Source organism: Rissa tridactyla, chromosome 2 (genome assembly GCF_028500815.1).
Source record: "Rissa tridactyla isolate bRisTri1 chromosome 2, bRisTri1.patW.cur.20221130, whole genome shotgun sequence".
Classification (NCBI taxonomy): domain Eukaryota; kingdom Metazoa; phylum Chordata; class Aves; order Charadriiformes; family Laridae; genus Rissa; species Rissa tridactyla.
In genome coordinates this window covers 134,602,813-134,621,799 of record NC_071467.1, presented here as the reverse complement: position 1 = coordinate 134,621,799, position 18,987 = coordinate 134,602,813, and the positions used below count along the sequence as shown (strand labels likewise).

The window sequence follows — 18,987 nt, the reverse complement described above, 5'->3', positions numbered from 1 at the left end:
GTTAAAGAAGACCAATCTGTACAATTCTAATTCATTGGTGAAATAAGCCATGGTCTTACTGTTTTTAAATGTAGTCTTATTAAAATTCAGGTTAAGCCATCACTTTTTCAAAGTCAAAAAAATGCATTAAAGTGAAGAGAAAGTCCTGACGTACCTACAGATAAATATAGAAAAAAAAAAAAGCAGGGATTTAAAGTGAAAGCTTTAAACATTAAGTTTAGCAGAAGTATCCAGCTGCACAGTGAAAGGACTTGAGCAGTGGTTCATTCAGGACTCATTTTCAGCTATATAATCCAGCGTTAGATAGATAAGATAGAAATATTGACTCTAAACTGATATCTTTGCGTGTCTCCACATACGTAATTTTCCATGGTAGTACCAGGAGATAGAATATAAAATAAAATGTTTCTGACTTAGGAGAAGTGAACAGTCTCCTGGTAATGCTACTAATGTAATTACTGGGATAAGATGGGGCCAAGCTGCCTTTAAAAACCACTTTAACAAATATGGAAGCGTGGTGGTGATACAGAGAAAGCAGTCAGCTGTAGCTTAGCAGACTGAGCGGCAGGAGTGGTTTTCAGGTGCTGGGTCCCCCGTTGTACCATGCCATCCGCTTTTTATGTCATGCTCCGTCATATGAGAGGACATGACTGTAGTGCCTCGTAGCCCTTTGCCTCAAAAAGGTCACAGTGTAAAGGATGTTTTTAATAAGATTTTGTAGTAAAGACATAAAGACTTTCATTTCACAGAGTTTTAGAAAATTTAATTTGTTTAGCTCCTCCTGTTGCTGAAGTCTGGAGCAAATCCCCTGCTGACTTCCACGGCGTGGGATCAGACCCCAAAACAGGAACACCGCAAATGGAAATGCACACAAATACCACTGGAGTCCCCGCAGCCCCCTTACATGTGCTTGCTGATTACACTGTGACTTACTCCACTGATTACATGCAAAAAGCATTTGAAGGTGTTCCGCGTATAGATTATGTACTGCAGGCCATCATGTGTTGCCTCAGAAAGCCCAGCAGCGTATCTGTGCCACACAGCAGCATGAAGAAGAAAGAGCCTGACATAAAAGTGAAAAAGCATAAAAGAAAAGAGAGCAGTAATGAGCTAAATATGTGTCTGAACTTTGCTGTGGACATGCAATCATTTTCTCTTGGTTTCCCCTCCACAAGAACCCACCTGATGTCAAGCAACTGGCACACGGAATGGTTTACAGATGGATCAGCATCAGTGACTCTCGTAGCTGTATATGATTATCTGTCACACAGATGTTTCAGCTTGTATTTGCTTGCTAGCAGCCAGCCGAGCAGCCGGACCTGCCTTTCTTTCCTTGCTTGAGGAGTGGAGAGGGCTCGCCCACAGATGTTTAACAAAGCGCCAGAGAGGAGCGTACCCGGGCTGAATACACGGAGTTAGCTCCAGTGCCTTCTTGCTCAGCGTCATCCCCTGAGGAGCAACCGGAAAAGATTTATGGGTTTGGTCTGAGAAATTGTCCAGATGCTGCTTAATAAAAGAAGACACTCTGCATTAGCTGCAGTAGTAAGGATTCCCCAGCTTAGAGCGTGCCACCTGCAGCATGCAGGATACACATGTTGTGATTTGCCAGTTACTGCGGTAATGAAAAGGGATATTTTGTTTGCTTCCTTTTAGTAAGCCATTAAACTTCCATCACTGCCCTGAAAATGAAGGTTTGCTGTGACCGAAACCTGTAGATATCCACTGTGGAATTTGTTTCTCCACTGGTGCGGGGCTTATGCGTCAGAGCATCAACTGGAACTGTACAAACACATCTTTCAACTCTTCTTGTTGACTTTGTGGGAGTTCCTGAATCCAGCTGTAGCTTCTTGATCATAGTTTACATGACAGCCCTGCCCTTCACTAGGGTGGCAGTTTTCTTTATGCATTTGCGAGCCGAATGAAACCAGACTGTCCATGGTTTGTGACAAACTAGCTCTGCTGAAGCCATCCAGTAACTCAGTGTATAGCACTAGCTAAAACTCAGTTTGAAAGAGTTGATAGGTATGGGGGGAGGCAGATGGGAAGAGGGAAGTTTGTGTGGTAAAAGGTGGTTTTTTTCCCCTCTCAGTATATTTGACCTTGGTGATACGAATCAGTATTTGCTTGAAATCAAGTAGGCAAGTTGAATAAATGATAATTACTCAACTTGACCCTGCAGATGCTTACTCACATGGCTGATCTGTGTCTCTTTCAACAAATAGGGTTGGGTTTTTTTCAGTTTTGGCTTTTTTGGATTACACTTGGGCTATTTGGGAATACATTTGCTGCATCTTAAATAGTAAAACATAAACTATACTTGATTGCAGTGCTCAAGCATCTGGCACCTCAGCAAAGCTTTATAATGGCAGTTAATGGTTGTAAAAGCGGTATTGTCTGGGTAGCTGTGTTGTATCATCACTGCTGAAACAGGGATACCTGTAACGTGCACAGCAAAAGCTTTAGTCTTCCCAGTCAGGGGCAGACGTGCTTGTAGTGTGGCATCTTTGTGCCACAGGAGAGGTGGCTGACACCAGCTCTTCGTCACCGCTCCTTTGTTGACTTTTAGTGCCTTCATGCTTTAATTGATAGAAAAGCTTGTGTGAATGTTCCCTCACTTGCTTATAACAAAATATTAACCAGATTACTAATTTTGTTATATCTTAGAGGTCCTTTATAATTTCGTGTTGTGGAAAATGAACTGTAATATAGTAAAATAAATGTCTGCTTTTATGGTTGAAGAGTATGAAAGCAGACTAATTTCTTTTGATTACCAGCTGTAAGAGTGTAACAGATGTGTAATGTTTTCAGTATTCTGCCTTGTTTTTAGTTTAGTGTTACTGTGTAGCTGTCTCTCCGTACACGATATTTTCTGCTGCAGAATAACAAGTGGACTTTTTGCTTAGGAACTTTGGTTCTTTTTTATTTTCGCTGTACATTAATATTTTAGCGATGCGTAGCTAGCTGGGTTTGCTGCGGCAGCTTTGATTTTGTCAGTGCAAATCTAGTACTTCTCGGCATCAGTGAAAGGAGTCAATAGCTGTTCCCCTCTTTCTCTTTCCAGATGCTCTCTAAGTCCATTGAGCAGCTCAAGCAGCCTGGCAGTCACCTGGAGGAAGCTGAGGAAGAGCTTCACGGCGATCACGCCATGCAGGAGGAGCGAGCTCCCGCCAGCGGTGCCAGCGTTAGGGCCGAGAGCAGCAGTGCTGGTGTGGATGACAGAATAGGACAGCAGGTGGGGGCTGTGAAAGTCAAAGAGGAGCCACCGGACAGTGATGAGGATGTTCAAACCCAGCAAATGGAATCTGGGGAGCAAGCTGCTTTTATGCAACAGGTAATAGGCAAAGATTTAGCTCCAGGATTTGTAATCAAGGTTATTATCTGAACATCACGTGCATTTTCCAGGCTTTGATAAGCATTTGTGTTTTGATTCACTGATCTAGCAAATCCTGATTTACCGCTCAAAGAATCTAACAAAGGCAGAAGTGTTGTATGCACACTTGGAAACATAGTGAAGCTCATCCTAATGGCCACTAATTGAGAAAATACCTGTTGCAATCAATTATTCTACATAAATCTTTGCGTAATAGCTGATAGACTTTGTATTAGCCCAGGATTACATTACATCGCTTAGTTCTAGTGAAAGAGAACTCGTATCACCTAGCTTGTTGAGATCAGCAATTGCTGGAATTAGTTTTCCAGACCTGATTGATGAAACGTTCTTCTTCGCTGATTTTGAATCCTCTGACTTTTGCTTTCAGCTGTCTGTATATACTGTATCATACTGTAGTCTCGAACACTGTTAACGTTAGGGTATTTTTTCCCCAGTGGACAGGTACTGACTGCTATATCGGTGGTCCCAGGCTGGTGTATAAAGTATAATTTAGAGAAGAATACAAGGTGGATGTAAAGAGGCAAGGCAAGGCACTGTTTAAAAATGGCATTGTTTTCTTATTTTGCACTGCTTAGTTAATTTTTCATTCTGTCTTATTTGATGATACTGTCCACAGAGACATCCTTAAATGAAGCAGATGCAAGTACTGGTGAGAAGCAAAACGCAGCATTAGGTTCCAGTCAGTTATTAGGATATTGCAGGAACAGCACAGAGATGTTACCACTATCATCTGATATCCAGTCACTCGTTTTTTGTTGTTGTTTTTGGTTTTTTTTTTAAATAAAGACAAGTTGTACAATACCACATAACTTTTACTGCTAGGTCTCATGGACGCATCCTAAAACAACGCCTGTGCCTAAAATGCCAACTTGGCAAAAGGCAAGTTCAGATTGCCGGCAGGCGTTTTCACCCAAGCTGGCGAGCGCGGCGCGTGTGTGCAGCCGGCGTCCCTCTCCCTCGCTGTAGGATCAGGCAGAGGAAGGCTGGATGCAGGGGAAGGCCCTGTTTATTTAAGTCAATACTCTGTCAGGTCCCTGCTGTTCTCCTGCAGAAAAGTGATTTTGGGAGGGGGGACAGGAAATGCCTTATGGAAACAGGAAGCCCAAGTGATTCATGTGCTGAGGAATGCGGGGCTGGCTGCGGGGGGGTGGGGGGGACGGGGCAGCGCTCCCTCTGTTTTTAAAGGCGCTCTATGAATTGATTTATTGTCAAAGAAAATAACAAAGCGAGTAGGGAAATTGTTAAGGAAGCTTTCCAGTGAAACATTTCCTTCATATTCCCTTTTGATATGTTTACCTTGTTTTATAGGTTTACTTTTGTTAAGCTAGTTAAAGATTCATTGTATTAAGATCCCCTTTAATATGGATAATCCCAAACTGACCTGGAATCCTTGTCAGGTTTTTTTTCTATTAAAAATATTTATATTTCTAAAGCTGAGGTATTTTAAGGTGCAGTATCCTGTTTCAAAAGAGATAGATGTTTTGCCAAATGTAGAAATTGTTCTAAAATATGTTATTAGCATGTGTTGTTTACATTATGCTCTAATACTATTAAATCTCTTATAAAATGTTGCAACTTCTAAAGATACATTATCCTTTTTCCTAGAAGGTCTCCAAACACATGGACTATATCGTTCCTATAAAATGAAAGACCTCCTGAAACATAAAGATCATCTTAGATAGGAATTGAGAAATTACAGGTGATTTTTATTTGTGCTTCATATTTGAACAGAAATCTTTCTCCATTTTGGATGAAAAAAATGACATTCACATTCAAAAAGTGAAGCATATAAAAATGAAATTACATGTTTTTCTCATTCTGTATAAGTTTAATTTTCTTCGAAACCTGACTTCAGCCTCATCAAAAAGGGATAGTGCATCTTTTAAAATACATTTTATTTGGGGAGAAACTTGCAAATGAGAAGACTTTTGTACAATATCACTTCAAAGACATGTATTCACAAAGGACAAAAGATATTTTTATAATGTCATTCAGGTGAGAAACCCCAATACATTAGTGGACTTTAATCTCAGAATCTTTCAAATTTGGATAAAATTTAAATAGAGAAACTACCTGGAACCAGTGAAAAGGAAAACTGGGTTTAAACAACCACATTTCTAATTGATAATTGTCTCTTACATTTTAAATCTACTGTATTTATTATAATTTACACCCTTAGAGGTGATCTCTTGTTTTGTGTTGTAAATATATTCTGTTTGTATGTTCCCTTTTTTTGCCTTCTGATATAAGTCTCTTCCTTTCTCAAATAAAGTTTTTTTTTAAAAGATCCCCTTTCAGATATCTGACTTTGTGTAAAGTTGATAACTTAGTTGTGCTTTTGCTTTGTATAACCAAATATGTTTGCTACACGTTGTTGAAACAATTCAGGCTTTCAGGAGCAAGGTTTTTATTACACGATTCTTACAATGATTACACAAAGTCTTTTTTTTTGGTCTCTTGTTTTATCCTGCATCAGCCATTATAAGTTTTAGTGAATGTGGAAATAGTATTGATGCATGCTCATTTTCCCATCATGGCATCTGTCTTGAACGTGTGATCATATATTGTACCATACAGGAAAAGTAAAGGTGAATCCCAGCTTCTTGGCTCCTAATTATCCAAAATTCAGATGAACTGAAATAATTTCCATGACATTTCTAAAATCTGCCTAGAACCCAAAAGGTATTGATCTGAAACTGAGCTTATACTGACCTCTTCGGTGTTCCTCAAGGCCTTTGCAAAACTAGAGTCCGCCTGTAAATATGCTGGGGAGGGAGGGAATCCACAAACTTTGCAGATTTTAAAGCAATTGTGTAAGACAGTCAAGTCCTGCTTTGGAAGCACCTCAGCACTTCCATCAAGACATTAAATGCTTTACTGGTTTGTGATATTTCCTGAAGCTTGCTTCAGATCTACAGAGAGAAATAGTTTGTAGTGCAAACCTATCTATCTCTGTTGCTGAAATACATGAATTATTACTACCAAAAGAGTTCAGATAATCACTGCGTTCTGGCTCTTCTAACCCTTCATCTGAATTGCAAAGGCTTTTAACAACTTCCACTCCGGTATAATTTTAACTAAAATAAAATGCTTTCTGCAACATAAGCATGTTAAGAATAAATATTTCCGTAAATCAAATTTAACTACTTTCAGTGATATAACAGCAAAGTAATGTTTCGTCAGTCACACACACAAAAATATTAGATAAAAACTCAAGTTTTAGGTTAGGAAACTTAACTAGCATTAACAGTACAACATTCATACTGCTTGCCCTGTTGATTATTATGTATTTAGAGTTTTGTGCCGCTAAGTAAATCATGTTTTCAACAGCGGTTTTATTGAGATGCCTTTTGTTTAAATACTCATGTCGGAATTAGAAGAGCAGCCATAAATGTTTTCAATTTACAGCATTCCAGTTTTGGAGGCTACACCTAGATTTTTTTCTAAATTATTTGTTTACCATGCATCAAAGCACCCATAATGAAGAAGGCAATCATAATTCAATACAATTCACAATTCCTTTTCCAGGAATGATGCGCATCTCTTTTTTTTTTTTTTGGAACAACAGATGTTTATTCTGTCTTGTTTTCCAAAAGCTAACGCCAGCATACCTGCCAATTTAGAAGTAATTACTACTAAATGAGGGAAAACGCTTCAGAATATTTATATGCTCAAGACAGACACACATTACTGGAATGTAGGTACTGTAACATTAGCTTTTTTTCATCTTCCGGCATTAACAAAATAGGATTAAAAGCTGAATGCCTCAGCAAAGCAGGAGCACTCCAGGCACTACCACCGCTCATCCTTTCTATTCAGCAGTTCATTCATGCACTGTCTTCATTCCATCTTCATTATCATCAGGATCACTAAGACTTATTCCATGTTACTTAAGCCAACTATATATACCCTGTTTTTATCTTCACTGGCATTCTGAGGTAAAAAATTCTATAAACATTAGTTCCAAGCACCAATCTAAAAATGTTTACTTATTTCTCCCCCTTATGAACACTTCACAATTTGCGGCCAAAATTAGCTAAGCCAAGTTAATTTCCTTATTGTATTCTTTCCTACTAGCAGCATGTCCTACTTATCCACTTAAGAGATGTTTGTTTGCTTTTCATTTATTTGTTTAGTTTCTGATTTCCTTATGCAGTTCCCATCATCTGGGTGGCAGCGGGGCTTCTGTACCTCATTTCTCAGTGGAGGAATACAAGTTTAGAACATCATATACTGAATTACTGTTCAGGCAAACAGAAGAGGAGCATCCTGGATAAAGTTATCTTTCCTATTGCGCAATCCCAGTGATTTTTGTGGCATTTTACCATGCCATTAGGTAGCTGCTGTGCTTTGAATTTGGTAGGCTTTGTGCTTTGCATTTGTTTTTTGCTCTTTTAACTCGGCTTAATTTGGAATTAGCTTTAAAGGTAAAAATTACAATTAGCCAGCAGAAAGACTGGGTTTCTTGGCCACGTTCACACACTGACACACACAACAGGACTGGGAAGGGGCATCCTTCAGGCATGTCCTAGTTTCTGGTCCCCATTTACTAAGCTCAACTGTCACACTCCTTTTGCTTATTTTGCTTCTGTCCCCGTAACTCATCCAGCCTGTACAGGATGACGTCCTTGGCTGCCCGTGGCTACGCACAGCCAGGGGAGACCCCCAAGGGTTACTTCAGCAGCAGCTGACAGTTAAAAAGGTACTAGCTTAGTAACTTGAAATCATTCTTCAGCAATGTCTAGTTCTCTACCTGGGGGCCTCAGTCACTAAAGTTGTTCCGACAGACCAGATACTTACTTTTAAGCGATTCAGTGCTTTAATTAGCTGATTAAATGAGATGTTTTGAAACTGGCTGTGGAGCCGTTGTGGCATTTGCTTTACTTCGCATTTCCATCGTTGCCTTGAAGTGACTGTATTGACTCTTAAGTTAATTCAGGGCCCATAGCCCTGAAATACAAGGGAGGCTGGTTGGAGGATACACTGTACCTCTCTGCATTCTTGCTCCTTCCAAGGTGGTAGCACATTACAACATTTTCTATGTTTCTATTAACATTTTCGTTCTATGATTTGTGGCCTTGAGAAGTGCTGTGAGGAACAGGAGAAATGGAAATGTAAGTTTTGGACAATGTTAGACTTCCAAACAAACCTTCCACCACCTCGTGTCCCTCCATGAGGTTTTACCCCCCGCTTTTACATCTACTAGCTCAACGCACCTTTTTTTTTTTTTTTTTTTTTTTTTTTTTTGTAGCCTACCTTAGTTGTCTCCTTTCACTGTGCAGCCAGTTTGATAGGCACTAACCTTATACCTTTCTGCCCTTCCCCAGGTCTCTGAGTGCACAATCCTCCCAGTACAACCCCTGCGTAGTGCGAGCTCTGCGCTGTGATCTCTGGGATCAAACTTGAGCCACAGGCTGTCAGGATGGAGCGAGGGGGCAGAGCGCTGTGTAGTTGGGCTTGTTTTGTGAAAATTTTTCATTCATCTACATGAGGGGACGCTCCACCTGAATACTTAGTCAGCTTTATCTCATCTTTACTCTTAAGGTCCTGTCCATCTGTATAAAGTTTTTAACTGTAGTCTTTAAAAATGTAGTTTTTTAGCAAATGCTGCAGGAAGAATGATTTTTTTTTTTTTTATACCACTTCTATGTGAAAATGCTTAATAATGATAATATTTACAACTAATTTTTCTTTCCCGGTTGGATTTGAAAAGGATCCATTTTTTGAGAAAGTATCAAATCTACTTTCTTAATAATCACCAAGGAGATTATTATTTTTGTTTGGCTTTCCCATTGCAAACTTGTAAACTTTCAGTTGCAGAGGCAATAAGACTTATTTTATCACAAAATTAAATCAAGAACTGAGTTGTCCGACCAACCACATGGTGTTACGAAATGGCAAAATTATTTGATGTCACTGATGCCTGCACAGAATAATGTTGAGAGCGCATTTCTCTTTTTGTTCCAGATTTTTTTTACACTTCTTTTCCTCCTTCGGATAGTTATGATACAGCACCTCCGTATGTCTGTTACTGCTCCCTTTTGTTAGAGAAAGCAGCGTGTGAGGAGACCGCTGGGGCAACACTAGGTAAAATTACTTAATCAGGGGTACCTAACTAGCAGGAATTGAAAGTCTGTAAGTCCAGATCCCAGTAATTATCACTTCACATTTTGACAGTCAGATGATACTACTTCCATACCACCGGGCAATTTATTATTTCCTGTATCAGACGGCACGAGGTTTTATTATTATTGTCATTGAGGAGGATTATGTGTTCTTGGAACGCTGCTTCTTTAAATGCTTCACTTTTGGAAGGATTCTGGTTTGACCTCTGAATGTCTGTCTCTCTGTCAGACACACGTGCGTGCGCGCACACACACGTTTTCATTTTCTTCCCTTAAAATATGAGAGTGAACAAATGCCCGCCTCAGTATACTGCTGGCTAAATCTTCATAAAGCTCTGTTGTTTAGGGGCAGCTCAGACCGAATGCCTTTGAGACGTAGGTGCTCTAATGCAGAAAGCAGCGCATAATCTGTCTCCTCTCATGTTCTGGCCCGTGACCTTTGGATCCCCAGGAGACCAAGGAGGTCTTTCTGTTCATACTGCCTGTATTTCCTCAGCAAAGGCTCCTGTGAAAATTACAGCTCTGAGATCACAGCAGCACAGCGATGCCTTAAGATGGCTTTGCTCAGGTTCGCTGTAAAGCAGCTATGAAGCGTGGAGGATTCACTCTCCAACCCTTTCCAACAGTGATAGTTTTTAGGTGGCAGCTTGCAGATTCTTAAAGCGGATCTCTATTATTGAACGGACCCGAAAGGAGCACAGGGCAGAAACTGGGCCATGCTCATCCCTGTGCGCAGAGGGATAACTACTGAGACGAGCTGCGTCTAAGGCTTGCTCTCCTAGATCTTTCTTTACTGAAAATGCAAGTTGAAGAGTTTCTACACAACCGAGAGCATGGCTCTGTCACTCAGTTACCTGACTGCACGCAGGGACAGGCGATGGTCAGGTTTCCTCATTTCTCACCTGTTTTGATACATTTTGACACCGTGCCTTGGGGCATTAAAGGCTCCCAAGCCCAACAGCACATCCCTTGGCATCTTCCTTTTTTTGTAGAACTTTCTGGTTCTCACCATTTACCTACATTTGTACATGTCTTCTGTCATAGTTTCCCAATAGTCTCTGCATCTCAAACCAGGACAATTTTAGTTTTCTGAAGCTACTTGCAGAGAGCCTCACAGCTTCCCTCTTAGTGTTTCTGACAGAAAAACAAAAATGGCAGCAGTGAGTACAGGTGCCATCACCACAGTCTCAGTCCAGGGACACCTCACTTGAATAGCTCTGGTTTGGCCATTTCTGCAGGTATTTAGGCCTTGCTAAGAATGCTAATGATTTCAGTTAAAATACATGCAGCATTATACCGTATGTGAGCGGGGTTTTTTCTTAAGAATCTCAGGCAACACAAACATAGGCAGCACAGGACCAGCAAGAATAAAAGGGACAGGAGCAAGATTCGTTCCTGCAGCAAGAGCTTGCGGATGAGCGTGGGGGCTGTTACTTGTCCTTGTTGATGGATAACGCACTAACCAAGCAAGCTGCTCATTTTCCCAAGTCCTCTCTGAGAAGCTGGATTTCAATCGGCTGTTTTCAAGTTAAGTTAGTTAGGTACTATTATATGTCACTATTATAGTAGTTTGGACCTTCCTGTAAAAGAAGCAATCCTTTCTTTCACCTCTCTGGCCCTTTGCCTCCAGCTTTTAATGAAAGAAAAAAGACTCAAAGCACATAAACTCAGTTTCATTTTCAAGTTCTGCTTTCGTGCGAGGACCTGTAATTTGGGAAGAAGCTGCATCAGGGATGAGCTGAGTGGGAGGAGTTTCGCAGTTGGCACACTGAAGCCCATGCCCGTTCCCAGCTCCATCTGGGTCCAGCTCTGTGAGCGATCCAGTAGCCTCACTGTCAGGCCTTGCACAGTGTCATTGGCAAGTGGTTCCTGCAGCCATTGACCACCAAAATGCTTTCAGGCTGTGAAACTGGTCGGTATAAAACACATGCAGTCAGGGAAGAGGCAGTGGGTTCAGTCTGGTGGGACGCCATAACGACAGGAGCACAGCATTTGTGAAGCTGCTGTTGTAAAGGTGAGCTGCAGGTGGTCACCACAGAGAGAAAGTTTCATAACACAGCTTCCTTCATAGATTTGGTTTTCAGTCCCCATGACTAAGCGGGTCATTTCAGCCTGAAAGGATACTGAGAACTTAGCTGGTCAATGATAGGAAGAAGTCGGTGTTTGCTTCACTTTCTTCCTGTCACGGCCACCTGCACACTTAGTCTCATTGCAAAAGGGTGAATAATAACTTATAGACAGGTACTCAAAGGGCGTTAGATACATTAGAGAAGAAAAATTTTTTGAAGCTCTTTACATTTTACCAGGACCACCTCTACTGTGCCTACCTGTTCTCTGCATGACTGAGTACTTCGGCTAGTGATTAAGGAAATCACAAGACAAGATACTTAATGTTTGATGTGTAGCAAGTTATTATTCATGTAGTGCTGGTATTTCCTATTTTTAATTTCTTCTGCTTTAATATGGATCTTAAGTATTGAAAAGAAGGAAAAAAAAAAAAAGACTTTTCAGGTGAGGGGTTTAGAAATGCAGGAGGATTTGGCGAGTTGGAAAGGAGGGATACAATCCCACTGAGGTAGTTACATTCAGGCTGCAGAATCCTGTAAATGCAACAGTAGCCTAGGTCAAGAAAGACCAATATATATCTGTATTTTGCTCTTCCGTTACAAAGTTCATCCACTGAACTGAGAGCTTGGGCCTAACAAAACCTGGAGATTCAAGCCCTGCAGCTGTCTACACGGCCGAGATACTCTATGCAAAATATGAAGCTGGAAAATACTGTCTCACAACTTGACCCCTACCAAAATACAGACCCAGTCCTCAGCTATTGCCTTCTCCACGAATCACTGTTGCAGTGGTGCTGCATCAGCAATGAACAACTACCAGTCACCACTGCTGCTGTACTCCATCCCTGTGTTGCTTCTCAGAAGCTACGACTGAGGGGGGACCTTATCAACACTTACAAATACTTAAAGGGTGGGTGTCAGGAGGATGGGGCCAGGCTCTTTTCAGTGGTGCCCAGGGACAGGACAAGAGGTAATGGGCACAAACTTGAGCACAGGAAGTTCCATCTAAACATGAGAAGGAACTTCTTTACTTTGAAGGTGGCAGAGCACTGGAACAGGCTGCCCAGAGAGGTGGTGGAGTCTCCGCATCTCTGGAGACATTCAAACCCACCTGGACGCGTTCCTGTGCAGCCTGCTCTCGGTGACCCTGCTCTGGCAGGGGGGTTGGACTAGGTGATCTCCAGAGGTCCCTTCCAACCCCTACCGTTCTGTGATACATTCTGTGAATCTGTGAAGTGCTGTGCTGGAGGAGGTCCTTAGGGCTTATAGCAGGTCTTTGGAATGAGGAATGGGAACCAGGACATGAAAAATAAAACTGTGCAAGTCCTTTGGTCTGAGTAATTCACCAAGGGCATCACTGATGGCAAAACTGAATTACTGTAATATTGGCAGAAGCCACTGGACTGAATTTCACGTGCTTTCATAAGCCTAAGTACATGACAGCATTAAAAGAGCAAAGAAATGCTACCAAGTTCACTCTATGGGCTAAGCCTCCTGCGTGACACTGAAGCAGCTGTGGTGGTTCACAGGGATGGAGGCTTCTCACAGCATACAACTTGTGTCCCTAAAATGGGTAATGTCGGAGAAGCACCAAAAGGTGGAAGGCAGAGCTGCTTTCCAAGAACACATTTTGCAAAATCAGAACAATTATGCCCAAAGCTACCACAGTGTTTCTTCCCTTTATCTATGGTGAGAAGTGAATGACTCCTCACCAGAAGCTTCCCCAGCCCTTTCTCCCACCCATGGCTGTCCTGTGGGTGTCTGCTGGTGTGCCACCCGCTCTGCCAGGCTCTCCAGATTTGACCCATTCCTGATGATCAGAAGGCATAAGAGATCCTCTTGGGAAGGGCCACGAGCCTTTAATTACTGCCACTTCACACACACGCTTGGCCTCCCCATGGCGGTGTTGGCTCCTGTTAGGGAGGGGACAGTGGCTGGAGGCCAAGGCCAGCCGGGGAGCAGGGAGAGCGGACGGGGAGGCATCCTCCTCCTTCCTGCACTGCTGTGGGACGTAATGGTGAGGCAGGTGAAGCAGCAGCCATAAAACATCTTACAGGACACCTTGTAGTTAGGCTTGAGAGCCCGCCTTGGCTCGCGGAGCAGCTCCATTTCTTCCTGAGAATGACAACATTACTGCAGCCAGAGGCTCCGGATCTCTACCTGCTGCAAAGAACTTACTTTCACTATTGTTTTTGTTCTCAGAAGACGAGATTGTAAGGAGGGGTTAAGTGCTTTGCCTTTTAACTGATCGTTTTAGCCCATTTTATAGAAAGTTAAGGCTAAAGTTAAGTCGAAATGCACTGATCCTTCCAGGGAATCGAAGAGTTCAGACAATTAAAGAAATGTTAAAAAAAAAACCCAAAACCAAGAACTCTAAAAGACCTCTGCCAGCTACGACCAACATGAGTCGTTGGTTTCCATTTTCCTGTCATTGTTGTCTCCTTTAATTATCTTAGATTCACTGTTAAATACAAGTTTTCTTGATCAAATAATGAAGATTAGTTAGTAAAGAAAGTAGTCAAAGGAGTAGAAGAAAAAGGTCGCTAATTCTCCATGCTGACTACATCTTGAGTCTTACTTGAGAAATACTATAACCGCTAAAGATTCAGCCAAGAGTATCAGTGTTCTATCGTCTTTGTTACACTACTTTTAAAGGATAAATTTACTTTTATTTTTTTCCAGCCAGAAGCTTGTACTTTGATTTCATTGAATTATTATCAATGATTAAACTTAATACTGTAGTTCAGTGCTGGACCTGAAATCAGAAGCACTGAAGTTTCTGTTGCTTCTTATCTGGGCATTCTGGGGCAAGGAGATAGATAAAGTGAGGATGGAATATCTCAAATGCTTATGAAATTGTCCGATATATATTTCAACAGAAAACAGTGAGATACATTTTTAATTTGCTTTCACGGACAGGTTTTCACGTGCTGAGATGGTTTCCCCAAAATTCTTAACTCTTTTCACGTTAAGAGCATTTTGCAGTTTTCAGAACTTACCATTTATAGGAAATGTTCATGTATGTCATCTCCCAAAAATTTCAAGGACTGGACATTCAAATCAGTGACCTCTCTGATTAATAGCTCCTTCCAAACTGACTTGCAGCCTTTTTCCTATTGTGCAAAACCATAACAAAACAGAAATACCAGTGATTTCATTTGGCATCATCAACCACTGAAAGATGAGTCGGAAATAGATTAGCAAGTGTTCTAGTTGATCTTAATAGTGCAGTGACAAGTAAATTCAAGGATGACAGATGATCCCTCTGACTAGCAGTTTTTCTGACTGTATTATGGCCTGGATAAACGTGTTGTCTTTTCTAACAGCTGGCCATGAAAACAAACACATTTGAGTTCATATTGCTGCGGAAAACATAACTGAAACAAAAAGTCCTTTCTAATACGTGTTTGGAGGGCCTGAATATTGCAAAAGACTGACAGAAATGTGTGAGGATCGCAGTTTGTAAGACACCCAAGATGTGTCTCTTAACATTACTGGAAGGATTTTATTTTTTTCCTCTGAATGGGAGCATCAGCACTACCCTCCAGTGTAAACGCAGTAACGCTTCCTGAATGTTCACATGCTCAGGGCATTTTGAGCTGCACCTTTAAACATAAATAAATAAGGAACGAACTTGTTTGGCATTTCAGGCCAATGACCAAAGCCAGGGAGCCTGGTGAGTCTGCTACTCTATTCCCTTTAACTTTATTTTTGTGGGCATCATGCATTTTTAAAATGGCTATACATTTCCCTGAACCAATGTAATATAAAAGATTTACTGTTACAGTTTGTGTGTGGCCAGGCAATGGCATATGGAAAACATGTTTCCTGCTATTTAATTTAATTACTCTAATCACGTGCCAGCCCCGGGCATGTCATTCTGGACCTCTGAGGCTCTTTGTCTGTCAAAGAGATGGACAATATCTTGGCTTTGTTTAGTTGCTCTGCAGGCTGCAGATAAAACCACTGAAATACTGACTGTTTGTTTAACCAAAACTTTGCATTTTAACCATTTGGCTTTGATTTTTTGTTTTACAAGAAAAGATGACATTTTGGCCTTGGTGAGCTGAAAAGGAAATATTAGGGATATGAAGAAGAACTGTCACTTTCGGGGCTTAATAGATGAAAAAGAATACTCTAGCCTTCTGGTCAGAAATCAGCTTTGTTAGCAGAAACTTAAGACATGCATCGCTGTTATTTTAGAGTTGCCTGTTAGCAAGGGCAGCTGGAAAAGTCGGGTTTATAACAGCTCCATTCTAATACGGTTAGCTCTTCATTCAGCAGTTTCAGATTTGAGTTTCTTTAATTTCAATAGGTGAAACTGTAATGGGTGAAACTAATTACGAATCCATAGCAAATAATTGTACCGGTAGTGTTGCGTCCTGGTATAAGGTAGCTTTTATGTTAACACCCCAAAGGTATTTTTATATAAGAAATACCTGCAAATTACAGCTTTAAGTCTTTGGACAAAAATTTAAGAGCAGATAGGCAGATTACAGTACTTCATTCATGTTATAAACCCCAAATCTACAGAGAAATTAATCACACACTTAGCTTTAAGTATGTGCTTAACACCACCACTTCCTTCACTTGTAAGCAAGTGCTCAAGTCCATGTTTTCCTGCGTCCCGAAGTGATATTAAAGAGTACTTTAGACTGTATGAGGATATAATTTCTAACAATCATGTTGTCAGAGGAGGAAAGAATAAGAACCAGCTTTTAATCAAATTAGTTCCACCTTATAAAGAATTACTACACATGGAAAGACTTGTCTATTCTTACATTTTTGGAAACTGAATGAACTTCAGTTGCTGTAAGTTTCAACAGTAGATTAATCTACCTCTTTACATGGTGGCGTGCCAGTGTCCTGCCACAGTGGTTTTCAGGCTACATGGTATGGAAGAGGGTGGGCAGAAGGTCTATGAATATGCTTTCAAGAGGTCTGCACTGTCAGAGGAAAACTTTGGATGGGATGGGATGCAAAAAAGGAAAGCGTCCATTTGAGCAGAGTTTACATATTTCTGGTATTTCAATGTATGGTTCTCCAACTGGCTTTATTTCCCCCTGTTTTCTAGCTGGATCAATAAGATACAAAGAAATAAAAATTATTTCCTCTAAGTTGTACAGTACAGCAGTGCAAGAATGAAAAATGTGGTTACTATATACTGAATAGCAGCTCCTGTCCCATTTAGCTTTGAGCTAACCACTAGATGACACTACTTCCCACTGACTTAACAGGTGGGGTATATGCTCCCATCTTTCTATATACCAGTTCATGTATTTACATGCTGCTTGACTAAAGAACTTAAAAAAAAGAGTACAGGAACTACCTTCGCCACTATACATTTTGATGAATTTTGTATTTTGTGTATATACACATAGGTGTTTAGGTGTATGCATGAAGGCGTACACAAGCATTACACGTGTGTCTTTGCATGATTTATAGAAAACATGTATTATAACTCACTATGTGAGTCTTTAGGGTGTTGTAACTTAGCAAGTGTTGATGACAGCTCTACTTAAAAGAAACCAGAGGAACTCCAAGAAAAACTTAATAGGCTGGAGTTTGTGGAGAACATTCCCCTTGTCCCCTACCTCCCCCACGCCCTCCAAAAAAAGGGATACTATATTGGCTTCTGTAGTGTGATTCTGGAAAGACTGGGCATAGGGAAAAATATCGGGCTGAGGAGTCAGGCAAGAGCAGGCTGCACTATTCAAGTCCAAAAATGACAAACAGTGAGGAGAAGGAGAAAGACAGAGAAGTGCATATCCATAAGGCGTCTGCCGCTGCTGTGGTTTTTAAATTAGGAACAATGAACTTTCCAGAAGGGTGTGTGGAAAGAATCCCATGTTTCTAAAAGCCTGATTTTCAGAAATCCAGAAGCTCCAGATTACTTGAAAAACAGCTCCTCCAAAGCTATATTTATGCTACTAAATTGCACGAGCAAGGTCATGAGGACATGGAAGTGGAGGAATAGCACCTTCCACACACTTTTATTTTTGCCTATGTCAACAAGTATCTTGCTTTGTTAAGATTCGTCTTGATGATTTGTGACACATTTGCTCTATATGAGCTATAACTGTAATGCACAGGTTGTGTGATATACTGCATTTAAACAGTATTTTAAATGTCCATACTAAAACATGTCCTTAAAATCTGCCCGTCATCTGGTAGTGTGACAATACGCTACCCGTAGCCAAAGCAAAATGAAGAATCACTTTTTGGTTTTTGGTCACACCAGTACCTTAGTCCTTCTGTCCTCCTGCCGAAGGGAGCTGCGAGCAGGGAGGGTGACCTTGCCTCGGCAGGGTGCTCTGCTCTGTTTACATTTCACATTCTGTCACAACCCATCATTTTAGCATTATTTCTTCTGTTTTAATGCAAAGAGCTGCTACTAAGACGCAGTAAAGCTTTACAGTCATGTAATATGAAGTCCATATAGGTGTCAGTGTTAAACTAGATTAGCGAGCAAGGTATTTCCACTAATAAGCTATTTTTGTTATACCAAGTTTGTCATAAGATACAAGCTCAATTGCTGATTTGTAGTACTTCAAGAAATTACGTTGCCTGAACAGTGTCAGCTTTGCTGTATCTATGTGACAGTTCAGTTAATGTAATGTTTCCCGTAGTTCTGTTGAATATTTGGAAATTGTATTTACAGGTAAAATCTATCCCTTTCGCAAATAAATTCTTCCAGGTTATAGCAGTGTAAGTCCTTAGTCACTATAAAAGAGCAGTGATACACCACAGAGCGAGCAATGTGTTTGCAAAATTATGTTGCTAAGTCATTTGACAACAAAAAGAGATATGTTTATCTGTCTGCAACCAACAACTTCGCTAGATCCATGTCATAAGAGATTAAAGAGAGATAATAATAGAGATCCATGTAATAACTGAGATTTTCTCAGCAGTTTAAGGGTGCCTAAGTCCCCAAAAACAACTGTGGCTGGAATCAAGGCTACCTAAATTGCAACCATAAGCAAGGTAATCAAAATCAAAGGTAAAGTTTTATCCTGTCCATGTGTTATTTGGACAGGTTAATTTATTGGGGATTATGGATCTAAGCAGAAAAGACATCTAGTTTTAAACATAAAATAAGAGAAAGGATGAGAAATAACATGTTAGCCAGAGGTTTTGCCTGTTTATTAAAATGCTGTCTTGTATTTAATCTAAACAAGTGTAATTACTTTTTCAGACTTTGATTTCCTCTGCAAATCTTGTGCTTTTACATTGCATTTACACACGACATTTACGCAAATGGCTTCTTTTTCACCAATTTCCTACAGTTTCTTAAATTTGTCAGCAAACTTGCTTGTGCCCCCCTCCAGAGGCTGCTTAGGAAGGGAAAAAGCTCTCCGCTCTATTTGTGGCTAAGCGTGAGTTGTGGGAAGGTTAGCTAGGGTAT

The 18,987-nt window shown here is 40.7% G+C and overlaps 1 protein-coding gene across 14 annotated transcripts in view; it reads left to right on the top strand.

Moving 5' to 3' along the window:
- LOC128905016 (histone deacetylase 9) overlaps positions 1–4,301 on the top strand; it is a 293,946-nt gene extending 289,645 nt beyond the window's left edge. For all 14 annotated transcript variants that reach the window (XM_054190340.1, XM_054190338.1, XM_054190337.1 and 11 more), the window contains one exon: positions 3,062–4,301. In XM_054190340.1, coding sequence (XP_054046315.1) covers positions 3,062–3,382 — 321 coding nt within the window. In that variant the 3' untranslated portion in view covers positions 3,383–4,301. The remainder of the gene's footprint in view (positions 1–3,061) is intronic.
- The last annotated feature ends 14,686 nt before the right edge of the window (positions 4,302–18,987 follow it).